Below are 26,590 nucleotides of genomic sequence, written 5' to 3' on the forward strand. Positions count from 1 at the left end.
TCAGTGGCCAGGGACGGAGGGCAGTGGGATGGTGGGGCAGAGGTGAAGCAGCAAAGCAACGTGGCACTGCACCCATTCTGAGTTTGGGGGCCTTGAGACCTCTTGCGGATCGCATCGGAAACTTGAGTGCAGGGAAAGGTGGGAGAGATGATATTTGCTTTATAGGTGAAGGTTGGACACCAGAATTCTGACCACAGCTGAGAAGGTGATTGGCATATTCTGTCTAAACCTTCGGTGCCCCCAGATTGTGCAAGATAGACGGTTGAGTGGGAGGTGTTTGAAAGTCAGTCTGAACAAGTTTGCTATGTAATGTCCAGGTGGCATGACATCAGGGTGTGATGTCCCAGGCAAGTCCTGATATCTACATCCTTTCCCACTCCGGGCTCCTGAGTTGCCCAATGCAAAACACCAGCCTCACCACCTTCTTCAAAGATTATTATAAGCAAAATTGATTAGAATAGAAATGGCCCCGTCCCCAAAAAGACACTAATTCAGAGAAGTCTTTGAGCTGACTGCTCAGTCCTTTCAGTCCTTGAGCTGATTGTGACCAGGGCAAGACCTAATCCCCTTCCCAGCTTTTGGGAAACACTCATTGCCTTTGGCCGTCCCTGCCCTGCCCGGGTTGCTGACCTCAGGGGTGCAGGTGGCAGTCTAGCTGGAGAGGACCTTTCACCTCCTTCACACTCACCACTTCCCTGTTGCACCGTAGGTCCCTACAGTGTGTAGGTAGAAAGCTGCCACACAAAGACTGACTCCTCTCTGACTCAGGGGAATTGTATGGGGCTCTACCACCCTAAGGAGGTTTACAGCTTGCTAGCCCCTGGCCTTACCTGCAGCAATCCCAGGCTGCGGTGTGGCCATCTGCAGGAACAAGGGTGGAGCAGCTGCCTCCCTGAGTTTTGGGACCATCCCTTTTGGAAGTGCTTCCACCCAGAGCACAATGTATAATAGGACCCCGAAGGCACCTACAGATCCCTCTGCTAAGACTTGAGAATAAGTGGCTTCTGGGGTGACAGGGAGACTGTCCCTGGCTTTAGGACAGGGCAGGCCTGGTATCCCAAAATCACCTGCAAACGCGCCTGCCCTGCCTCTATCGCACAAGCAGGAATTCTGGTTCTTGCATCATCCCGGCCTCTCCCAGCCTCTATGTCTCAGTTGGAGGGCAAAGGTGAGAACAGACCCTTCCCGTTATGGCAGCCCTGGGCAGCTTCCGGCTGAGTCAGATTCTCCGGAGAGCACCGCTGGGGCAGCTCCAGGCTCTCAGGCACTGGCCTGCTCACTCCCTCCGGGGTGGGCAGCTCCTGCCAGGTCCCCAGTGCCAGAGCTTGCCCCTGATCCTTCCTTGACACGCCCCCCGCCCCCGCATGTCAGGGCACCCGCTTAGATCTCCCAATCTCCCCTCCTTCCTGGGACAAAACGTGTCACCCAGGCATTTGCATTAGGGGTGATACTTCCCCAGTTCAGGACTTTCCTAGTAAAGCAATTACTTATTGCAAAGAGGAAGGAATTCTCTCCCATGAGGTTCCCCTTCCACTCTCAAGAAGCTTGGGGAAAGCATAACTATAAAAGAGAGTATGAGAAATAGGTAAAAAGCACAGATTCTAGCATCCTAACTTGGGCTTGAGTCCTGATTATGCTGTTTTTTGAGCTATGTTGCCCTAGGTGAGTTCCTTTTCTTAGAGGCCAGTTCCCTCATTTGAACTAATAAAATGTCTAATATTTATGATTGCATGTTTCTTAGGATTACTGTGAGGATTAAATGACACAAAACATGGCTCATACCTGTAGTCCCAGCTACTCTGGAGGCTGAGGAGAATTACTCAAGCCCAGGAGTTTGAGGCCAGCTTGGGCAGCATAGCAAGACCCCCTCTCTCTAAAACAAACAAACGATTTAAGTATGAAGGCAACTGACACATAGTAGGAGCTCAGTACATGGCTTTAAAATATGTCTTTCTTGGGACAACACTTAATCCCAGAGGGTGGGGTTTCACACAAAGAGGAATACATGCTTGGGCAGGCAGGTTTTGTATTGTCACCCAAATTGTGTTGAATAGACTACAGCATGCTGCCTACCCATCACTTCTGTTTCCCTTCTGGATAAAACAGTCCTAATCAAAGACAAGCTGGGAACTGGGATGCAAATAGTATTTCTGAAAACTCCTAAACAAGACTTAATCAATCACCTCATCCCCGCACACACGCACATGCACACACACAAGATTGCATCTTGCTCCTCCAAAGCCACAGGCCAGGAAGCAACCTGGATGTTTCTTTGTTCCCTTCACATAATCAAAGTTTTTGATTTAAAAAAAATCATAGAATCATAGAGTATAGATTCTTCCATTCTTCTTTGTCCTTGATACCATTGTCCAAACTAGTCAACTTCTAGAAGCTCCAACAATCTCAGCAGAGGCAGAAAAGATAAATAAGAGTTCACCAGATAAAGAAAGAATGGGTCATTTCAAGTCTTGAGAACAGACAAGGCTCAGAGGCTGCCTGTGCTGCGGTATTCTTTTTTTTTTTTTTTTTTTTTTTTGAGACAGATTCTCACTCTGTTGCCCAGGCTAGAGTGCCATGGCGTCGGCCTAGCTCACAGCAACCTCAAACTCCTGGGCTCAAGCGATCCTACTGCCTCAGCCTCCCGAGTAGCTGGGACTACAGGCACGAGCCACCATGCCCGGCTAATTTTTTTTCTCTATATATCAGTTGGCCAATTAATTTCTTTCTATTTATAGTAGAGACGGGGTCTTGCTCTTCCTCAGGCTGGTTTGGAACTCCTGAGTTCAAATGATCCGCCCACCTAGGCCTCCCAGAGTGCTAGGATTACAGGCGAGAGCCACCATGCCCGAGTGCTGTGGTATTCTGTGGAAAAATATGCAGCTCTGTGTACAGGAGCCAAGGTCCAAACTGAGCCATACAGCGTAATAGCTTAGCACACTAGCTCTCAGGCTATGCTGCCTGCGTTTGAATTCCAGCTCCATCACTTCTTAGCAAGTTACTTAATTTCTGTGTGCCTTGATTCCATCTGTAAAGTAGGGTCATAATAGTACCCACCTCCAAAGGTTGTTGGGAGGATTAAATGAGTTGATAGATGAAGAGAACTTAGAATGACGGTGCTGGGATGTACTAGTACTCCATAGCGTTAGATATCACTATTCTGAATTCATACTCAAGCACTGGAGCAGCCCACTCTTTCTTTCACCATTCACCCCTAAGTACACCGGTACAAGAAGCTTTCTTTGATTAATCTGAAATGGTTATTCTTTGCACATCACCCCATGCACTCACCTACTCTCACTTCTCTGTATCTATGCTTTAACAAACTTACTCTCCAGCACAGGGGTGTGGATCGGTCACATCAATGTAGAGGGAAGTTTACTGCAGAAAATCAAGGAGCTGTCTTGTGACACAATGACTCAGTTTTGCTTCAACATTCAGTTCACAAATATTGGCTGTCCACTACTGTGTGGCAGGTACCATGTCCCACAGGGCTTCCCCTAGAACCACATGTAGGAGAATTAGGCAGAAGGTGCTTGATGGAAGGGTCTCAGAAAAACCCACCTTTATTTCGAACATCCCTCCTCCGGACTACTCGCAAGATTTAGAGCACCAATTTCCCTTTTTCAGACCCCTCTTAAAAATAATGCATTCTGATTGGGTCGAGGCTCTAAATTACCCAGAGAGGTCACACATCAAATATCTAAGAGCATAGGAATTGCATTACCTGATTAACTCATCTTTTGGAGCACATGCATCCAGAAAAGGCTGGAAATTATATGCTTGTGTATTTGTGTTAACACATTTTTCCCCCTGGGAGTTCTGTTTCAGGCAATATGGGAACTAGGTAACAGGACAATGCTCTCATACAGAACACCTACAACATGACATTCTTGTAAATTCATAGCAGAGCTTGGGGGCTGGGGGTGGGGAGGGTGGGAAACGAAGGAAAATCTTACAGGGACAAGAAACAAACGTACAAAGCAAGGAAACAAAGAAAAGCCTGAAAACCAAAGTTGTTTTGAGTGGACCCAGAAGCTGTGGCTTCCTGGGGTTGCTGCCTAATCCTGATAACCAAGGGCTACCATTAAGCCAGGCCCTCAAGGCTTTGCTTTCAAGGCAATACTTGCTAGGAAGAAATCTGGCCATCTGCAAAAGGAGAGGAAAGGGAAATGTGTCTCAATCGAATTCTGGACCTGAAATAAAAGTTTCCCCTGAGAATTTACAATTCCGAGCTTCAGGACATTTGAGAACAGAATGCATAAGATACATGGTCTGGGAAAACACAAAATGAAACGTTAACAATGATTAGTAGTGGAGTGTTCATTCCTTCAAGAAGCTTTGCACAAATCTTCTCTGGAGAAGCTGCCTCTTAATTCAGATTTAGATTTAGATTCTCACAGAAAAAGTTTGAACAAGTAGAGTTGAAATGCAAAAAATAAATAAATAAAAATATGGAAACAAGTCTACATGAGCAAATATCAGCATACCCAATAAAAAGCAGCACAAGATCCTTTCCATCTTCCTATAACAGAATTATTAGGTATGAAGAAAAAAATATGAATTTTTTAAAATGTTCAAAGAAAAATAAAAAGAAACTGAAAATATGAGAAAGGGACCATATGCTATTAAAAAAAGATGAAATTTTCCCCAAAACTATGGGATCAGAGTAGGGAAAAAAAGAAAAAAAAAAGATGAGAGAGGTTTGAAAAATAAATCAAATAGAACATCTAAAAATGAAAGCCATGATAATCAAAATCAAAAACTCAATGAGGGAAAAAAACCTCAATGGGCAAGATAAATAGCAGATTAGATAGAATGGAAGACAGAATTAATGAACTGAAAAATCCTCTAAGGGGGCCAGGTGTGGTGGCTCACGCCTGTAATCCTAGCACTCTGGGAAGCTGAGGTGGGAGATCGCTCGAGGTCAGGAGTTTGAGACCAACCTGAGCAAAAGTGAGACGCCTCTCTATTTAAAAAAAAAAAAAAAAAAAGAAAGAAAGAAAAGAGAAAGAAATTAGCTGGACAACTAAAAATATGTAGAAAAAATTAGCTGGGCATGGTGGCACATGCCTGTAGTCCCAGCTACTCGGGAGGCCGAGGCAGGAGGATCACTTGAGCCCAGGAGTTTGAGGTTGCTGTGAGCTAGGCTGATGTCACGGCACTTTAGCCCAGGCAACAGAGTGAGACTATATCTCAAAAAAAAAACCTCTAAGATTTAAAAAATTATGCAGAATGCAGCAGAAAGCGCTAAAAATTTGGAAAATCGGAAGGAAAAATGAAGAACAAAATGAATAGGACTAACATTCATCAAGCTGGAAAATCGTAAGCGAAAACAGCATAGAGAGAGGCAATATTCTCTCTCTTTTTTTTTTTTTTTTTTGAGACAGAGTCTCACTCTGTTGTCCAGGCTAGAGTGCCGTGGCATCAGCCTAGCTCAGAGCAACCTCAAACTCCTGGGCTCCAGCGATCCTCCTGCCTCAGCCTCCCAAGTAGCTGGGACTACAGGCATGTGCCACCATGCCCGGCTAATTTTTTCTATATATATTTTTAGTTTGCCAATTAATTTCTTTCTATTTTTAGTAGAGACAGGGGTCTCACTCTTGCTCAGGCTGGTTTCGAACTCCTGACCTTGAGCGATCCACCCGCCTCGGCCTCCCAGAGTGCTGGGATTACAGGCACGAGCCACCATGCCCGCCCAAGAGAGGCAATATTCTAAGAAGTAGTGGCTGAGAATTGTCTAGAAACAATGATGAATGACAGGAAATCCTCATTTTCTATCATTTATGTAAGCTAGATGACAAAGGAATAATATTTTTAAATATCTAAGAGTAAATAACTAGCAAACTAGAATTTTATACTTAGTCAAACTGGCATTTAAAATCAAGAACATTGATCCTTTTGTAGTTCATAAGCATGATGAGGGAGTTTTCACAGTCACATGTGAGATGTGTCTCCCTCAAACATTGTTACTACATTGGCACGTTACCTATCTGATGTGAAAAACAAAACAAAACAAGAGCATTCATGGAATAGGAGAAAATATTTGCAAATCAAGTATCTGTCAAGGGACTTGTACCCAGATTATATTAATATAAAGAATTCTTACAGCTCAACAATAAAAAGACACATAACTCAATTTAAGAATGGGCTTCACTTGAATATAGTGTTCATTGTACCAAAAAATAAATAAGTAAAAAAAAAAAGAATGGGCAAAGGATTTGGATAGACATTTTCCCAAAAAAGACTTACAAATAGCCAATATGCAGATAAAAAGGTGCCCAACATCATTAGTCATTAGGGAAATACAAGTCAAAACTACAATGAGATACTATTTCACAACCACTAGGGGGGCTAAAATAAAAAAATAAAAAGAGAGAGAAAGACAATAACAAGTGTTGACAAAATGTAGACAAATCAGAACACTTATGCAATGCTAGTAGGATTATAAAATGATGCTGCCACTTTGGAAAATAGTGTCAATTCCTCAAAATATTAAATATAGATACAATATAACCCAGCAATTCTCCCATTTAGATACCCAAGAAAATTAAAAACATATGCCTATACAAAAACCTGTATACAAATATTCATATCAGCATTATCTATAATAGCCAGCGAGTTGAAACTACCCAAATGCCCATCAACTGATGAACAGATAGACAAAATGTGGTATATCCATACAATGGAATATCACTTGTACATAAAAAGAACTGAAATTCTAATGCATGCTACAACATGGATGAAACGTGAAAACATTGTGCTAGGTGAAAGAAACCAGACACATAGGCCATATGTCACATTATTCATTTATATGAAAGGAATAACATTCCTTTGTAAGTAATTTTTAAATTGTACTCAAAAAGGGAATATGTCTGTGTGTGTGTGTGTGTGTGTGTGTGTGTGTGTGTGTTTCTCCCCACTCTGACAGGACGCACCAGACTGTTAGAAGTGGCTGCCTTTGGCCGGGCGCAGTGGCTTACGCCTGTAATCCTAGCTCTCTGGGAGGTGAAGGCGGGCGGATCGTTTGAGCTCAGGAGTTCGAAACCAACCTGAGCAAGAGTGAGACCCCTGTCTCTACTATAAATAGAAAGAAATTAATTGGCCAACTAATATATATAGAAAAAATTAGCCGGGCATGGTGGCGCATGCCTGTAGTCCCAGCTACTCGGGAGGCTGAGGCAGCAGGATTGCTTGAGCTCAGGAGTTTGAGGTTGCTGTGAGCCAGGATGATGCCACAGCACTCACTCTAGCCTGGGCAACAAAGTGAAACTCTGTCTCAAAAAAAAAAAAAAAAGGAAGTGGCTGCCTTTGGAAATGGGAAGTCCATGGCTAGTGCAGAGATGGTTGGAGAGGTCTTTTAAGTATTGAGATGTAATTCACACACAATAAAATTCACCCTTTTAAATAATACAATTGCTGGGTCACTAATGGTAACTGATTTTAACTTTTTGAGGAACTAATAAACTTTTCCCCAAAGTGGCTGCATCATTTGCATTCCCACCAGCAATATGAGGGTTCCAATTTCTCAGCATCCTTGTCAACACTCGTCATCTTTTTTTTTTTTTAATTGCCCCCGGGTCTGAAGGTCTATGGGAAGTGACATTAAGCCTTGCTTTGGTCTTACTTGCATCTATAGGGTCTGTGATTTTGTGTGGGGCTCACAAGGTTGGAAAACAAAAGATTCTGCCTCTATTCCCCCATGAGAATTAGGGACCAGCGTATTCACTCTAGCCCAGTTCCCCTGGGCTATTTTTCAGAGCTATTTTCAATATTTCAAAATGCCTGATATAATCCAGACACTCCCTCTCAATGGGGTTCCTAGCACCAAAAAGTCGAGTGATGTGATTTTGACTAGAATTATTTGAATTAAGTTTAATTGCTTATGAACAGAGAGAAGTCACTGCCCTCGGGTTTTATCACGATCTGGCAGCACAAACCCAGCATATGGCAAACGTGGAAGTGAACGAATGAATATATATTAGTCCTCAAGTGTTCACCTAAATCTCTGATTGGTAAATTTTTTTTTTTTTTGAGACAAAATGAAGGCTGACTAAAGGAGTCATTGGTGGGAGAAGAGTAGGAATCTTGCCTTTGGGGAATCCAGAGGTGTGGCCTGTCCCCAGAGTTACTCCCTGGGTCATACTGTTGGAAGACTTGCTCTTCTGAGGCCTTGTTTCTTTCTGGTCCCTGGGGCCTCTGTTCCGAGCTCAGCTCTGGTCTGGACCCAGATACCTTCAGCCCCTCAGAGCCCAGAGGACACCCACCCTTGTTAGTGTCCTGTGTACTGTCCCCCTGCCTGACCCGACCCAACCCGCCTTGCTCTCATCCCCCTCCCCACGATCCAACACAGCCTCTGGTGTCCTAAAATGAGTTAATCTGACATATCCCTGCAAATGTGTAAACGGTGCCAGTTCACATAGGAATCCTTTTCCTCCCTATTTGTCCATACCACTCCACCCCATCTGTATCAGTTTCCTAGGGCTGCTGAAATAAAGCACCACTAATAGGTGATTAAAAATAACAGCAACTTATTCTTTCACAGTTCTGGAGGCTGGAAGCTTAGAATCAAGCGTTGGTAGGACGATGCTCCCTCCAAAGCTTGTAGGGGAGGATCCTGCCTTACAGAAGAAACAGAGGCTGTTTCTTCCAGTCTCTGTTAGCCCCACACCTTCCTTGGCTTGTGGCAGCATAATCCCCACCTCTGACTCTGTTGTCACATGTCCACCTTCCCTCTGTCTCTGTGTCCAAATTTTCCTCTTCTTATAAGGACACCAGTCACACTGGATGAGGGCCCACCCTAATCCAGCTCCCCTCCCTCCATTCCTCATTTGCAAATTGACATAATACTATTTGGACTATGTGTGCGTGGGACATTGGAAAATGGGCCCATCCATACAGTGCAGGCGGCAGGGCTATTTGACAGTATGTAGCAAGAGCCTAAAAAAGGCATGGCCTCGGGTTTTTACTTTTGAGCATTAATCTTTTTTTCTTTTTTTCAAGACAGAGTCTCACTTTGTTGCCTGGGCTAGAGTGCCGTGGCATCAGCCTACCTCACACTACTGCCTCAGTCTCAAAAGTAGCTGGGACTACAGGCATGTGAACTATACCAAGATGATTTTATATATATATATATATATATATTTTTTTTTTTAGTTGGCCAATTAATTTCTTTCTATTTTTAGTAGAGATGGGGTCTCACTCTTGCTCAGTCTGGTTTCAAACTCCTGACCTTGAGCAATCCTCCCACCTCAGCCTCCCAGAGTGCTAGGATTACAGGCGTGAACCACCACGCACAGCCTTGAGCATTAATCTTAAGGAAATAATTGGGCAAGTGTGCAAAGTGAGAGTACAGAGTGAGTACAGAGTGAGACTCTGTCTCAACAAACAAACAAACAAATAAAAAACAGTGTCTTATGAGGTGGGCACTGTCATCCACACTGAGAGAAAACTGATGAGAACACTGAACCTCAGGAAGATTAAGTAACTTAACCAATGTCACTCAGTGGGTAAGTGTGGAGCTGGGCTTGAACCCAGGTCCATTTGTCCTCCAAGCTGCTGCTCTTTTATTTATTTATTTTTTTGAGACAGTTTCACTATGTTGCCCAGACTAGAGTGAGTGTCGTGGCATCAGCCTAGTTCACAGCAACCTCAAATTCCTGGGCTCAAGCGATCCTCCTGCCTCAGTCTCCCAAGTAGCTGGGACTACAGGCATGAGCCACCATGCCTGGCTAATTTTTTCTATATATTTTTAGTTTGCCAATTAATTTCTTTCTGTTTTTAGTAGAGACAGGGTCTTGTTCTTGCTCAGGCTGGTTTCGAACTCCTGACCTTGAACAATCCTCCCACCTCGGCCTCCCAGAGTGCTAGGATTACAGGCATGAGCCACCGCGCCTGGCCGAAGCTGCTGCTCTTAACCAGGATGCCTGAAACACCAACTTGAAAAATCCAGTCCTCCTGGTGGGTCTCTTCTTGTAGGGACAGTGAGAACAGCAGGCTGGAGGAGCTTGGTGACACTGGCCTCCGTGATCCCCTAGCCAGCTCCCCCAGCTCTGATTCTATAGCTTAAACTACTTCCTATTTTCTTTTGGGTCCTGAAGTGGACATTTGTACAAAGGAAAGAAAACACTCACTGACCAATCAGTACAAGACCTGGAAGGTTTATTTTTCACTGTAATTTAATAAATGGAAGTTAATTAGTACATATTCATATGCCAATTTTGTATGCATTTTACTAATTTTGAGTTATTATAACTATAGATATCATAAGGTATATTTTTATTAATTTTGAGGTTTTATTACATATAATGAGTCATATATGTTTAAGTGATTTAAGCGATAAGGCCCAGAGCCTTATCACCTAAGGGCAGGCAGATACTATCAAGCTACCAGACCAGTAAGTTAAATAATTGTAGGTTAGGAGAGAGGAAGAGTCCTAAAGGCATGTGTTCAGTCTCCAAAATGCTTTGCCTGGTGCTTCTTGGTAGTTGACATTTAACAAATAGTTGTTGAATAAATGACTGTAAAAAAGAGGAAAAGGATCATAAACAAAATTAAAAGCAAATAGGTAGGGAAATATTCTCATACATACCTTAGGGAAGGGCTCAACTCCTAAATATATCAAGAACTTGGAAAAGTGATACAAGAAACATGAAATCTTTAATTAAAAAATGACAGAGCTAAATACAGAATGAATGAATGGTTGGGTGGAGGCTACTGGTAAGATACCTTTCCTGGAATTTCGCACACTAATTTTGCAAGAGAGCATGGGGAACCACCTGGGACAAGCGGACGTCAGGTAGGTGAAGGAGGACTTTGTTGGAAAATGCAAAAGGACTCAGCTGCACAGCTGAAGCCTTTTTCAGATGAGCTGGAGGGCAGGAGAGGGATGGCTGCATGGCCTGACAGGACAATCAGATGTCCCAAGTTGGGGAAAGTAGACAGAAAAATCAAGAATTATACACTGGGGAACTTCCTGCTTTGGAAGCAGAAATATGGCTTTGCTGGGAAGGGGTTGGAGGATAAGCCAACGCTTTGGGGAGGAAATCCAATTCTGTGAGTAGACAGCAGTCTGGTAAGAGAGTTGGAGGAGCAAGAGATGGAGAAGGAGGAAGAAAGCAACGTCCTTCCCAGACCAGGGTCAGCTCTCCATCCTGCCCTGACGGGTCAGGGTGACCCAGCCTTAGAAGTAGGGTTAAGTTGAAACCTGGGCTCTGACGATAGCAGCAACTTCTCAGTCGTGTCTGACACATGAAAATGTCTTTTCCTTGGTCCACCAGGTGAGGTGACTCTGGGGCGTAGCAACTGCAGGACTGGTTACTGCACTTGGTTACTGGCCCTTGACCTGTCTCCAGACCTTGGAATCAATTTGACTTTACGCCCTTCCCTCTAGCAGCCTCACAATGAAGCCTCATCCTCAGGCGTCAAGGTGACTCTTCACAGTGCACTGCCATCGTGGGAAGGGTATGCTGGCCTTCGGGAGCAGAGGCTGGGGGGACTTCCCTCCTTTCTCGGCTTGGAAAAAGTAAGGGAGCTTAGGCAGCCCATGTCTGCTGTTTCCTGGGTGATTCACTAATCCAACCAAAGAACCTGAACTTCCTGCAGTGATGAGGCAGCACACGGGCTCAGGTCCACAAAGCCGCCAACAATCACATGCCCCTTGACTCAGAGACCTGCCAGAAGGCTGTGAAAGCCCAGGCCCAAGCCACTGACAGGTGCAAAGGTTCCTAGTGTACACACACCTGTTATTACGTACACACATCTGTCCTAATTTACAACTCAGAGCCCCCTGGGCTATACACATGCCATTCTGCTCTAAGCTCATCAGTTAGGGTAAAGCCCCTTTTTGAGCGAGTCCCAAGGCTGCTGATTTTCTTTGCTATGAGAGGAGACTCTGCACATCCCTCTCATCCTCCTTGTCACTGACTTCTCCCTGTTGTGCAGAGAAAGAAGAGGCAGGGGACAAGAATGAATGTATTCCAGAAAACTGAGGAAGGGATGCTGCTAGAACTCCACAGAAGCACTTGGTTGTGGTTGTAGAATCTAATGGGCTAGAGGGAATGTTAAAGCCATTATCGAGCTCAGTCAGTTTTGCTTTCAGCATGAGGATCCTGAGGCTACAGAAGGGAAGAGATTTGCCCAGTGCTCCAAGCCAGGTGGTGATGCCAGAGCCTGGTGACCAGGTAGGTCTGGCAGGTTCAGTCTAGCTGAAGGGTTTCATTAGCTCAGGGTGTTTACTGATCTCTAGTGCTGTGAGCAATAAAGGATTGATCAATTCTCTAAAGAAACCTCCTCTAAAGAAAAAAAAAAAGGAAAAAATACTTTTAAAAAAATATAGAAAAAAATTTAAAAACATTAAAAAAGGAAGAAAAATGAAAAAATAGAGATCGATCAACAGATAACAACTGTGTCTAGTCTATACAGGGCACAGACTAAGGATATTTTTTATATATACATACATACATATATATAATATATATATATTATATATATATTTGAGATAGGGTCTCACTGTGTTACCCAGCTAGAGTATAGTGGCATCATCAAAGCTCACTGCAACCTCAAACTCCTGGTACGATTCAAGCAATCGTCCTGCCTCAGGCTTCTGACTAGCTGGGAGCTAGTCCACCAGGCATGCACCACCATACACAGCTAATTTTTCTATTTTTAGGAGAGATGGGGGGTCTCCCTCTTGCTCAAGCTGGTCTCAAACTCCTGACCTCAAGCAATCCTCCCACCTTGACCTCCCAAAGTGCTAGGATTATAGGCATGAGCCACCATGGCCAGCCAAGATAATATATTTTAAAATCTTCAAATAGCCCTCTTAAAGTAATCACAATCTAACAGAGGAGATGAATGAACGAGTGGTGTAGTCTACAGTCCCGGTTACTTGGGAAGCTGAGGCAGGAGGATCACTTGAGCCCAGGGGTTCGAGTACAGCCTGGACAACATAGCAAGACCCATCTCTTTAAAAAAGTAAAATATTTGTAATAATTTTAAAGAATAATACAAGAGGTTACCTAGACAGAACATGCTCATCAACTGAGAGGCATAAACATTGAATGTTATGACATCAGCAAGTGATACCCAACATGCAAAAGAACCAGGGATGGGGAACTGGGGAAGTTTCCAGGGCAAAATGGGAGAGCTGAGAGCTGAGACACCAAGCAGTTTTAGCTGCCTTTCAGGATCTGTCAGGGTAGGGGCGGAGGGGCATGGTGGGGACAGAGCTTAGGAAGGAGAGGTCCATCATCATTGCAGGGAAGGGAGGGATTCTGACTGGACAGCCTTTTTCTCTGGTCCTCTAGTTACAGCCAAAGCAGGAGAGGTCAACTGGGAAAAGGAAAAGAGGGTGGAAGTTTCCTCACAGGCTGGTTGTCCTCTTCCCCTCTTCACACCTCTGCTAGCAGCAGCCCCTGTCCTTGGCTGGGATAAGAGGCAGCAGGACAGCCCCTTGCCCTGCACTAGCTGACTTGCAACAGAGCCATGGAGCTAGTCAGCAGGCAGCAGAAATGTCTGGGCACCTGTGTGAGGGGGAGAGGTGCCAGCCGGCGAGGCAGAGGGAGAATGTGCCTGTGTGCGTGCACACACGTCTGTCAGTGTAGGGCATGTGGGTGTGGCCACGGGCAGAAGAGCGCGAAGCAGCTGTTGTAATTATGAATGAAAGCAGTAGAGAAACCACGAGAAACCCCACTGCCTTCCCACTCCTCGACCCCAGCCTCCACCTCTCTGCCAGGATAGCAAGACATTTGCCACCTCTAGTAGCTCCCTCAGCCACTTTCCAAGCAGCACAGAGCTCATTCCAGGCCTAGCCCATTTGCACCTGGCCTGGGCTCTCCCACACCCATGGAGCCCACTGTGACCACCAAGATGAGATGACAGCAAGGAGGACAGTCCCCTCGAGGTTCTAACATTTAATAGCTTTATGAGTCCATGAAGGAAGTAGACAGCAAAGTGAGTGAGTGAACTCATAACCTGTTTGGTTCTTATTATTAATACCTACACAAGACAGTGCTGTCCATAAGCCTTTAATGAGATGAGGAAATAGAGACTTCTTCGCTCTAAATCTTTCCTAAGCTTTTTCATTAACATGTTTTTTCATTGAATTTTTTCTCTTCTTTTTATAATACATGTTCATAGTAGAAAATTTGAAATTCAGGAAACCATAAAACTTCCATAATCTACCTTATTCCACACCTCACTTTATTCCACAGGTCCCACACATGCTTGCTCTAAGGTCCCCCCCATCAGAAGTTACTGCACTTAGTTGAAATTGTCCAGCTGACATATGGCATATTTTGCAGATGATTGATTCAATGTTTATTGATTTTAAATTTGTCTTTAAAAAAATTTTGAAACCAATATATTTTGTTTTGTATATTTCAACATAGGTTTGAGAGTCCTTGAAAAGCCTCTAGGCCCCAGGAACTGTGCTTATTGTGAGTAATGAAAAAAAGGACCTGCCCAACAGGAAAACAAAAGTTAGTATTTAAGAGTAAATATTCTAGGCTAGGCGCAGTGGCTCATGCCTGTAATCGTAGCACTCTGGGAGGCCGAGGTGGGAGGATCATTTGAGCTCAGGAGTTCAAGACCAGCTTGAGCAAGAGCAAGATTCCCGTCTCTACTAAAAATAGAAAGAAATTAGCTGGACAACTAAAAATATATAGAAAGAATTAGCCGGGCATGGTGACACATGCCTGTGGTCCCAGCTACTCGGGAGGCTGAGGCAGAAGAATTGATTGCTTGAGTCCAGGAGTTTGAGGTTGCTGTGAGCTAGGCTGATGCCATAGCACTCTAGCCCAGGGAACAGAGCAAGACTCTGTCTCAAAAAATAAAAAAAGAGTAAATATCCTGTCAGTCTCTCTATATATATACATACATTTAAGGTGGATACCTTATAGGGCCCATATAGTTTGAAATGCTGTTTTTTTCCAACTCTGCATTGTTCATCCAATATTTCCCAAATGGAGCTCAGGAGCAGAGAGGCCTGTAGTGTCAGAGCCAGTCCCCCAACCCACACTGCAACCTCTCAGTGCAAGTGCTGGACCCACACTCCTCTGATCTAGAAAGGCCTGGAGAGAGATAACTCGTGTCCCTCAGACTGTGTTTCACAGATGAGGAAACTGAAGCCTGCAGAAGTGACTGGCCCCAGGTGGGTGATTAGTTAGTGCCAGAATCAGACTCAGAATTGAGGCTGCTGGCTCAGGCTGCGAGTAAAGAAGCCACTGCCTATGTTGGGTGCCCTCTGCCCATCCTTCAGGGCTGGACCCAACTCTCATGAGGCAACTTCCTCTGGAGTACCCACTGCCAGGCCTGCCCACTTCACTCCCACCTCCAGATGCCCTAAACTCTTAACACAATTTCCCCATCCAAACTCCCTTATTTTCCCTTCATTGCATAACTGTTGTTGTCACAATGTTGCTCAAGCAATAAATTTATAAAATGTTAATTAAGGTTTAATTATTTTCTCTGATAGTAAAGTTAACAGATGCACATGGGAGAAAATTGGGGGGAGAAAAGAAAAAAAGAGTTCATCATCATATCACCCCGAGAAGATCACTGTTGCACAACAAATGTCAATAAATAGAATTTGTCATTGAGCGGCTGTTCTTTTTTTAAAAAAAAATTATAAAATATATGAGATATATAAAAATGATTCATTCATTTGATAAATATTTGTTGAGCATCTGCTATACACCAGGCACAGGTCTGGGTTTAGGTACATAGTAATTGACAAAACAGTCCAAGTCATTGTTCTCGAGGAGCTACATCCTAGGGGAGAAAGACAGATAATCAACAAACAAATAAAAACTAGGTTTGGTGATGTTGAGCACTATGAAGAAAAAATGAAACAGAGTAAGGGAGATGGAGAGGATGGTGAATTTTGCTGTATAATAAGATGATTAGGAAAGCCTCCCTGAGAAATGACATTTGACCAGAGTCCAGAGGAAGTGAGAGAGTGAGCCATTACTCCCTCCATTCACTCACCAACTATTTACTGAACGTGTTTCAGACGTTCAGTACACAGCAGTGAATAAGAGAGACATTCCACTCTGGGTCACCGGTCCTCCTCTTCATTGCAGACACTGTGGCAGGAGGATCGTTTGAGCCCAGAAGTTTGAGGTTGCAGTGAGCTATGATCATGCCACTGCACTTCAGCCTGGGCAACATAGTGAGACCCTGTCTCAAAAAAAGAAAAAAAAAAAAGAGTTTCATTTTCTCCACATCTTCATCAACACTTGTTCTTTTCTGGTTTTGTGTGTTTATTTTTTCATTTTATTGTAGCCATCCTAGCCAGTGGGAGGTGGTATCTCACTCTGTACACTTTATTTTGTGTTTATTTTAACACAAACTGTAGCACACTATACACACACTACACACTTAACTTTTATCACTTAATATATTGTAGAGATTATGTCAGTAAACACAGAACCGCTTATTCTTTTTTGCTGACTTTATGGTAATCCACTGTATGAATGTACCATAACTTATTTAACCAATTCCCTGTTGATGAGCTGTTTTTCCAGTCTTTTGTTATTACAAACTGTGCTACAAAGACTACCTCTACATACTCCATTCTCTGCACATAGGAGTTTGTCTGTAAGTATAATACGTAAAAGTGAAACTCTGAGCTAAAGGGCATGTGTATGCTTTTATTTTTATGGATATTGCCAAATTGATTTCCATACAGAGTATACCTATTTAAAATCATGAATAATGTAGGGACATGTTTTTTAAATGGCCACTGAATCATTAGATCAAAGTTGTGAAAATAGTGTGTTTTTAGTATGGTATGCCTACCTGGGCAGACTTTAGAGTCACTTATTTTTAGGAACTTTGGAGCAAGGGCAGCTCATTAAGAGATTTTTTTGGTTAGCAGCTCCAGAGGAGGCAGAACATGAAAAGGGTTTGTCTTGGGGCCCTTATTCATCTTTCCTTGGTAGAACAATGAATACTCACAGAAGATATTGGGTAAGATAATCATTTATTCCTTATTCAATAAATACTTATTGAAAGCCTACTATGTTAGGGATGGAATGAAAATCAAATCATTTAGTCCTAGTGCTTGAAAAATAAAAAAGAAATAAATCAGAGCAGACACTCCTTTCATTAATGTTTTCGGGTTTTTCAAGGGAACAAACATTAATACAACTATTGGTAAATAACACTGTGGGAGGCAATGTGTATCATGCCACTGGAGCCTGTAACAGGGGTCTCAGGGTTAGCAAAGGTTGCCAGGGGAAATATGTTGAGTTGAGATATGAAGGATGAGTAAAAGACTAGGTGAAGGGAAGTCTATTTTTCTTTTGGTGGAAAAAGCATGGTTAACAAACAAAGAAGGGCCTGTAGTCCTACCTCACAGTGTTGTTATGACAATTAATACATTCTCATTGCTATGAGAATTTATTCTCATAACATTTATTATTCTCATTGTTATGAAAATTCTCAATGTTATGAGAATTAAATAATGCATGTAATGCATTTAGCAAAATGCTTGGTACATGTCAGTTACTTGATGAACGATTATTCTGTTTCTACTCTTTCTGTTTTTACTTACCATGGTGAATGCTAAAATTCCAGTTCCCCAAGCAAAGTATTTCTACCCTCATTATTTTTTTTATTATTTTTCTTTTTGAGACAGAGTCTCAGTCTGTTACCCTGGCTAGAGTGCTGTGGTGTCAGCCAGCCTAACTCACAGCAACCTCAAACTCCTTGGCTCAAGCGATCCTCCTGCCTCAGCCTTCTGAGTAGCTGGGACTACAGGTATGCGCCACCATGCCTAGCTAATTTTTTCTAAATATTTTTAGTTGTCCAGTTAATGTTTTTCTATTTTTAGTAGAGACGGATCTTGCTCTTGCTCAGGCTAGTCACGAACTCCCTTGTTATGTTCTTGCTTTGTATTTCTCTATAGTTCTCTCTCTTCCTCCATTTCTGAGTTCCCAAGCATGGTAGTACATTAATCACAGTCTACTTTAGGAGCTAATTAGATTGACAACTACCACTAAATTTGCCCTTAATATATACTAAACACTTTATATCCATTATTTAATTTAATCTTCATAACGATCTTAGTAGGTAAGAACTATTACTACTCCCATTTTAAAAATGAAGAAACTTAAGCAAGCACAGCCCAAGGACAATAGCTAGCAAACTGTAGAGCAGAATGCAAACTCAAGTCTGACTAATTTCTAACCACTGCCCTATACTGCCATAGTTGTTAGTTATCTTTTTTTTCTTTATGGAGACAGAGTCTTGCTCTGTTGCCCAGGCTAGAGTGCCATGGAATCAGCCTAGCTCCCAGCAACCTCAAACTCCTGGGCTCAAGCAATCCTCCTGCCTCGGCTTCCCAAATAGCTGGGACTACAAGCATGCGCCACCATGCCCAGCTAATTTTTTCTATTTTTAGTTCAGCTAATTTCTTTCTATCTTTAGTAGAGACAGAGGTCTCACTCTTGCTCAGGCTGGTCTCGAACTCCTGAGCTCAAATGATCCTCCTGCCTCGGCCTCCCAGAGTGCTAGGATTACAGGCATGAGCCTTAGTTATCTTTTTTAGGTCTTGTTTACCTAACCATATGACAGACTTATTTAGGACAAGAAGGTGGCTTTATACTCTTTAGTCAAATAATAGCTACTATTTACTGAGTCTCTACTATGTGACACACTTTACCTGCATTATTTCTAATCCTCACAAGAACCTTGGTTTTATATATTACTTTCCTCAGTTTACAGATAAGGGAACTAAGGCTCAAAGGGGTTAATTAACTTGGCCAAGGCGGTGAACACAGGACTAAAATCCTGATACATGTAGTCCCAGTACCTGCCACTTGTAGTTAGTAGAGGAGAAAGCACAGGCTACACTGACCCAAAACCTGCTTATCTGCACCTGGCATGACCTTTAGACAATGGCAGTGAACATGAGGAAGAAAACTGTTCCTTCCAGTGTGTGAAAATATAAATTTAGCTCACAATAAGTAGAGCCCAAGGGGGTCATTGCAGAATTCCTGCAGTCATTCACCCAGCACAGGCTCCTAATGAGCAAAGTCTCCCACTGGGAGTTTGTAATCCATGATATAGATGTTTTCTATGTGCCATGCACTGTTCTAAGTGCTTTATATGGAATACATCATTTCATATTCAGGTAAGGGCTATTACTATCCCATGTAACAGCTAAGAAAACCAAAAGCACAAGAAAGTTAAAGGATTCACCAAAGGCCCCCAAACACGCAAGTGGTGGCGTTTGGGACACCTGGCAGCGTGCTTTTAGAGCTTGAGAGTCACAGGGTCAAGTACAAAAACAGACGAAACTCTGATATAATGAAAGACCATAAGCTGCTGCAGGCTGAGCAGGAAAATTGGTTTCCAAGTGCCTGCCTGCCTGCACACCACCCCACCCTCTCCTTCCCGACCCGCTGCAAGAGCGGCCGAGTAGGGGAAAGGTCGCGGGGCGGGGGCGGGATTTGGCTCCTCCCCTCGCGTACGTTCAGTCCCTTGCACAAAGCCGCCGAGCCCGCAGAGCTGTGGGATCGCCCGGTTCCCACCCATCCAGCCCCTGCACTTGACCCGGGCACACGGAACGGCCAACCCTAAAAGCCACCGACAGCCTTCCCTTCACGCAACTGACGTTCCTCTCCATTCCTAGGTCTCCCCAGGATTCTATTTTCTGAGATTCCCCACTGCGTTGGCTCTAATGGCCTGGGTTGGGGAGGGTGGGTGGTGCTTAGTAAGGCAGCCCAGCCCCCAAATCTGAGCATTAGGCTGGACTGTGGCCTCCTAGCTCTTTAGGTCAAGCCGAAAACACCCCTGGAGATCATCTAGTGGCCAATGCCCTCATTTTAGATAAGGAAACTCAAGCCCAGTGAATACAAAGTGACCTGCCCACATGCAGTCAGGAGCCCACACCAGCGTCAGGAATATGTCTCATTTTCTTAAGATAACGTGACAAACTCTCATAGAAAAGCAGAGCTTACTGTGATGCAGAAGGGCCTCACCATTCCAGAGACATGTACGCAAATGAAACTGGGATTTGGAACGGAGGGTGGCGTCTGGAATCCTGGTATCTCCCAGAAGTGAAACAAAATCCGCTCTTCAGTCCCTGAGATGGAGAAAACGGGGAGGGCCAGAGGTCTGGCGCCCCCTGACAATCGCGCGTTGTTGAGACGCCCGGCGAAGAACCCGGCCCTCGCGGCTGGGACTTCATCCGACGCGAAGGCCCTTGGACTGGGGTCACCTCGGGTGTCTTCCCCCACCTTGAGGGGTGTAAATGGGCCGACTCCTTCGAATGTTTCCTACATCGGGGGAAGGCAGTGGCAGTTAACACACACGCCTAGTCCCACTCCGGACCGCAGTGACTCAGAACCGTGTGCTTTCGCACACAGCTCTGCCCGCGCGCAACCTCGGACAGTCCCCCGACCCGTCGCGGTCTGGGCCGCGGACGTGCGTCCCGGCGGGTGCGGGAGGGCGGAGTGCGCGTGCGCGCGCCTGCGGGGGCGGGGCCGCGGCTATAAGCCGGCGCCCGCGGGCGGCCCTGCGGTCTTCGCTTTGGTCTTACCCCGGCGGCGTCGGTCGGGCTCCAGCGCTGCTGCTCGTTGGCCGACTTTCCTCCCGACTCCTGCACGACCTCCTGCGACAGAGAGCGAGCCACTCCTGGCTCTTCCTCCTCGAGGTGAGAGGCCCTGTGTGCTTCCCCGGACTGAGGTCCGATTCCCCGGCTTCTCGCCCCCATGCCTCGGGATTTGTGGCGGGTCGGTCGCCAGGAGTTCCCTGGCTGCGGCTGCGCTGCCGGAGCCTCCTTCCTGGTCCCCACCTCCACTCGGGTTCCCCGGCCAGCCGCCCTAGCCCTAGTTTTCTCCTGGGGCTGCCATAACTAGGATCCACGTGGCCCTTTCATCCCATGCTCACCTGTGGCGAGTTAGGCGTCCCTGCATGTCCTCCCAAAGTATCTCCTTCCTACCACAGCGTGTTGTGTGGTAACTACCCTATGTGGGCAGCGTTTATGGCTTCAAGGTTTGCTGTGTGGCCCTAATACCTTCCAGAGTGCCTAACATATTGCAATTATTTAAGGTATATTTGTTGAATAAATGAATTTCATGGATTTGACCCTCAAAGACTTATATTGACTTTTGAAATGTTAAATCTGACTGTGGTGTGGAGGAGACTTCTAGGCAGCTTGCTTTCTCTAGGGCACGTTCTTATATTCCCTTCTTCCCCCCCCTCCACGAAAGGACTCGGCCTATACCTCAGGAAGGTTAGTGGTACCTGCTCTGTAGCACAGGGATTGTGCGTTGCACCTGGCAAAAACAAAGTCTTCAAGAGAAGTACAAGTTTTAAGAAGCACTCTTGAATTAGTCCAAGAAGCAAGACTGGCTCCGAAGGCATGGGGTTTGTAGTGTAAATGTACCTGGAGATTCTGCTGTGGAAGAACATCCACTGGTCCCTGTCTCCCTGGCTGGCTGAGCCTCTCCTTAGCTCTCTGGGGAGACAGAAGGGTCAGGGCTGGATGTATGCGTATCTCCAAAGTGGTGGATTAATCCTTTCCTCTTTCCTCAGGATCCGGAAGCCCTCTGGAAGCAGAAGGCAACTCTACTGCTCCGCAAAGGAGTGGGGTCCTTTCAGCCATGAGGCACGTGTTGACCCTCTACCTCTTGGGTGTGGTGCTGACCCTGCTCTCAATCTTCGTTAGACTGATGGAGTCCCTGGGGAGCTTACTGAAGAGCCCATCACCTGGGAGCTCCTGGATCACTAGAAGTCAGTTGGCCAACCCAGCGCCCCGCCAGGGCCTTCCAGACCATCTAGTCAGAGGAGTGGGATAAAGACCTTCCTTGCACTGGCCATACCTTAGAACACTGACCCAAACTTGTGCAGCCAGGTGTCCCATTTCCTAGCAGGCAAACTGAACTTTCGTGTTTCCAGGGAAGTAACTGTTACTGGGCCTTGCAGAACCCATCCAACTGGATGCTCCTCGTCCTGGGAAAAGAACCTATTTAACACACAAGTGTGCACAGGTTACCTATGGCTGTGGGATGGAGTGATCTCACTCTTCTCTCCAGCATCTGCTATGTGTTTTGCTGTGCTCAGCAGCATGGCTCTGACAACTCTTAGATGAGGACTTGGGCTGCAACTTCAGCTGTTGGGAAATGATGTTTTCAACCCTGTTTCCTAAACATCTGCCAAGGGTTCAGCTTCTCTTCATGACAGCTTTATGTTTGGAAAGCAGTTGAGGGGTAGGGTGTGTAGGTTGGCTCTAGGGAGAGGGAAGGTGGCATTTTCAATGTCCTGTTTTCATTGTTTTACATTTTTAAGTCCTTCCTCTAGCTTAGCATGTGTGTTTATGTGTGTGTGTGGACTGAAGGGGTGGTGGGATGACAAAGCCTGCTCAGGACATGGGCATCATGGCCACCATGTGGCTTAATTTAATTTTCCTAATGCAGTAAAGTTGAGTACATATTTCTACTACGTGTCATGTTGACTTCTGCCCTTGAAATTAGTGGTAGGGAAGGGTCTTAATTCCTAGATCTGAGGTTTAACATCTTAAAACTTTGAGGAAGGAAAGTGCTTTAATCACTTTGTTTAAAACAGTGTCAATAAGCTAGGCACGATGGCTCACGCCTATAATCCTAGTACTCTGGGAGGCCGAGGCAGGAGGATCGCTCAAGGTCAGGAGTTCAAAACTAGCCTAAGCAAGAGCGAGACCCCTGTCTCTACTAAAAATAGAAATTAATTGACCAACTAAAAGAAAATATATATATACAAAAAATTAGCCAGGCATGGTGGCACATGCCTGTAGTCCCAGCTACTCTGGAGGCTGAGGCAGTAGGATCACTTGAGCCCAGGAGTTTGAGGTTGCTGTGAGCTAGACTGACGCCACAGCACTCACTCTAGCCTGGGCAACAAAGTGAAACTCTTGTCTCCAAGAAAATAAAGTGTCAACAAACCTGAATTTGAGGGCAAGAGCAATTGGGTCTGCCCTGTATCAACCAGTTGTCTGAGCCTAGGCCAAGGGTATTACAGTCCTCCCATGACTGTCCATCTGTAAAGAAGAAAATGATCACCTCTTCCAGCCCTTCACCTTGGGTCTCTGTGGGAAAGAGGACCATCCGTCTAGGAAGCCTTGGCTTTTTTCTTCTGTACTTGTCAATGTCTTTTCGTTATCTACCAAAATGACTGCTTGATTCTGATTATTTTCAAAGTCAGCTAATAAAATGGCCACACCTCACAGGTGAATATTTCTACTCTTTCTCCCAGATCTAAGCAACTTGGCCTTCACTTAAAAATGGAATTTTTTTCTGGTATCCACCACTCCTCTGTCCCCTGTCCCATGTACAAAGTATTCACTCTCCTGCCTGTGGCAATATAGCTATTTACACTGCCATCTGGGTGTGTGCATCATTTAATGAATTTGACGTTTGCCAAAGGGAAAGAATGGAGTACAATGTTTTCTGTTAAACCAGTTTTGCTTCCCAACTGTTCTTTTTTTTTTTTTTTTGAGACAGAGTCTCGCTTTGTTGTCCAGGCTAGAGTGAGTGCCATGGCGTCAGCCTAGCTCACAGCAACCTCAAACTCCTGGGCTCGAGCGATCCTTCTGCCTCAGCCTCCCGAGTAGCTGGGACTACAGGCATGCGCCACCATGCCCGGCTAGTTTTTTATATATATATCAGTTGGCCAATTAATTTCTTTCTATTTATAGTAGAGACGGGGTCTCGCTCTTGCTCAGGCTGGTTTTGAACTCCTGACCTTGAGCAATCCGCCCGCCTCGGCCTCCCAAGAGCTAGGATTACAGGCGTGAGCCACCGCGCCCGGCCCCCAACTGTTCTTAAACTTTAAAAAGTGTCACTACTTGAAAGCCAGTGGTTTAGGCATCACTTTTATGTATTGCACTGTGGTAGTCATTACTGCTGTTTATTAAATATTTCAAGTTTCCCGCCTACTGGGCACATGGTAAGCTGGTCCCTTTGTGGCTAGCTGGGTTTACGTGACTCTTTCTTTGTTAGCATAAAAATATAGTTGGCAGCTGGGTGCTGTGGCTAATGCCTTTAATCCTAGCACTCTGGGAGGCCGAGGCAGTCAGATTGCTTGAGCTCAGGAGTTCGAGACCAGCCTGAGCAAGAGCGAGACCCCATTTCTACTATAAATAGAAAGAAATTAGCCAAACAACTAAAAAAAAAAAATAGAAAAATTAGCTGGGTGTGGTGGTGAGCGCCTGTAGTCCCAGCTACTCGGGAGGCTGAGGCAGGAGGATCACTTGAGCCCAGGAGTTTGAGGTTGCTGCGAGCTAGGCTGACGCCACGGCACTCTAGCCCGGACAACAGAATAAGACTCTGTCTAAAAAAAAAAAAAAAAAAAAAATATATATATATATATATAGTTGGTTTTTTCTCTCTGACTTCAAGCAGTTTCATGTGCCAGTAGCTGCCCTTTTCTAAATGTATTTATGAGATTTGATGTATTTTCTTATTCTCATGCCTGTCTGACTAATTTGGGGGTACTTTTGAACTTTCAACTGGAGAGGTTCACCCTAAGTCTTCACCAAGTGATTTGGTTTAAGTGAAGTGGTCAACTGTGTGCCACAACCTCAGTGAGGTCTTTGCACTAAGACAATTTAATACACTTGGAGGTTTCAGCAGAAGTGGTGGTCATATCATTGTTTTTGTCTTTCTTGCAAGTAAGGTGACCAACTGCTATCCCTGTTTGCCCAGAAGAGATTTCCCTGATGTAGAACTTTCAGTGCCAAAATGGACAGTCCTGAGGAAATCAGGATAATTGGTCCCCCTACATACAAAGCTGAGATTGAACTGGATTGTGTCACTCCAAACAGTTCTCAGTTTTATCTGTTACTTAATGAGAAGCAGTTGCTTCTGCCAGCCCTGTAAACCCACCGATTTCCGTAGTCTCCCTAGGTCCCTTCTGCCTGCTTGCAAGCCGGCCAGTTCTCTTCTGAGCTCTTCCTTCCTTGTGGTGCTTTGTCAATGGCAACCAACAGTAACCAGTTCATGCCGCTAAAATTCTGTTCTCTTGACTCTCCTAGATACACAAATATACTGAATAAAGTCTCTGTCTTCTAAGTTACTGCAGGCTACAGTTCTACCAAATATTTCACAATATTTTGCATAACAGGGTTGCCCTCCTTCCAGGCTCCAGTAAGATCTCTTTGTTGCCATTCATGTAAGTTACGTCACACACATTAGAGTTTGTTGTGTGTTTTTTAACAAGTAACACCTCCTTCCAGATTCCAGTTTCTGTATCAGTCAAGGACACATTAGGGGCCGGGCGAGGTGGCTCACGCCTATAATCCTAGCACTCTAGGAGGGCGAGGCGGGTGGATTGCTCGAGGTCAGGAGTTCAAAACCAGCCTGAGCAAGAGTGAGACCCCGTCTCTACTATAAATAGAAATAAATTAATTGGCCAACTAATATATATAGAAAAAATTAGCCGGGCATGGTGGCATATGCCTGTAGTCCCAGCTACTTGGGAGGCTGAGGCAGCAAGATTGCTTGAGCCCAGGAGATTGAGGTTGCTGTGAGCTAGGCTGACACCACGGCACTCACTCTAGCCTGGGCAACAAAGTGAGACTCTGTCTCAAAAAAAAAAAAAAAAGACACATTAGGTTAGGTTATGTTGCAGCAAGAACCCTAAAATCTCAGAAGCTTAAAACAATTCCCTAAGGATCCCCTCCCAGGGAGCAGAATTGGGGGCCTGAGCAAAGCATAGTCCATCCCCCAGGGAAAGGGGCTCACATGACCTCTGCTCAGTTCATTGGATGTCATAATTACTAGGCTGCTATGTCTCCCATTCTTCCCCTTCTCCCTTATTGCATTTAGTTTGTCCTATTCCGCTGCTGTGTATTAAATGTGTGGGGACACATGACTTTTTTTTTTTTTTTTTTTTTAGAGACGGGGTCTCGCTCAGGCTGGTTTTGAACTCCTGACCTTGAGCAATCCGCCCGCCTCGGCCTCCCAGAGTGCTAGGATTACAGGCGTGAGCCACCGCGCCCGGCTGGGACACATGACTTATGTTTTTGGTTTATAGATCTCCAGCTCAAGCTGCATCTGAAACTGGTATAGAAACTTGTGCATCACTCAGATTTTTTTTTTTTTTTTTTTTTTTTGAGACAGTCTCACACTGTTGCCTGGGCTAGAGTGCCATGGCTTCAGCCTAGCTCACAGCAACCTCAAACTCCACTCAGAGATTCTTAAATTTGAACTTTATGTTGTAGCTAAATGGAATTCTTGGGTTGTTTCTATTGGGGGAGATGTAGTGAATGTATTCCATGCTTATTGATGAGAAGGGTCATTAGTGGTAGTCATTGATGTTCTCCAAATATTTCTGCCCGTGCCTTCTAGGTGCTTCCTGACCCCCCTTGTGGTTGGGTGAGACCGTGTAATTAGTTCTGGCTAATGAGTTGTGAGCAGAAGTGACTTGTGTTGATTCTAGGTCAGAGCATTTCAGTGCTGGCCTCTTTTTCCCTCTGTGCAGTGACCAGCAATGCTCCATAAGGACCTGTTCCATTAGTATAGATCGTGGAGTATGTATGCCATGGAGCAGAGCACTCAACTGATCCCGAATGAGTGGGAAATAAACTTTTTTGTGTGTTAAACTA

At 44.8% G+C, this 26,590-nt stretch overlaps 2 protein-coding genes and 1 non-coding gene across 3 annotated transcripts in view; 2 read left to right on the top strand and 1 right to left on the bottom strand.

The window, feature by feature from the left end:
* The window catches only part of IMPDH1 (inosine monophosphate dehydrogenase 1), a 52,397-nt gene extending 31,972 nt beyond the window's left edge, over positions 1-20,425 (bottom strand). Inside the window, exon 1 of the mRNA XM_012789134.3 lies at positions 19,965-20,425. The gene's annotated coding sequence lies outside the window, so the exon portion shown is untranslated. The remainder of the gene's footprint in view (positions 1-19,964) is intronic.
* Positions 5,893-5,996, top strand: LOC142873228 (small nucleolar RNA U13). Its single transcript, XR_012921268.1, has one exon. It is a non-coding gene; the product is annotated as a small nucleolar RNA U13 (small nucleolar RNA).
* A 64-nt stretch (positions 20,426-20,489) lies between the features above and the next one.
* On the top strand, positions 20,490-26,590 carry HILPDA (hypoxia inducible lipid droplet associated). The gene is made up of 2 exons (XM_012789136.3): positions 20,490-20,659; positions 21,544-26,590. Exon 2 carries the CDS (start codon positions 21,612-21,614, stop codon positions 21,804-21,806), a length of 195 nt encoding a protein of 64 aa, XP_012644590.1. The 5' UTR covers positions 20,490-20,659; positions 21,544-21,611; the 3' UTR covers positions 21,807-26,590.

This window comes from Microcebus murinus, chromosome 9, assembly GCF_040939455.1.
Source record: "Microcebus murinus isolate Inina chromosome 9, M.murinus_Inina_mat1.0, whole genome shotgun sequence".
Lineage (NCBI taxonomy): Eukaryota > Metazoa > Chordata > Mammalia > Primates > Cheirogaleidae > Microcebus > Microcebus murinus.

What these genes read in the sequence shown, in the direction of transcription:
- HILPDA (XM_012789136.3), top strand. Translation starts at nt 21,612, where the DNA reads ATGAGGCACGTGTTGACCCTCTACCTCTTGGGTGTGGTGCTGACCCTG.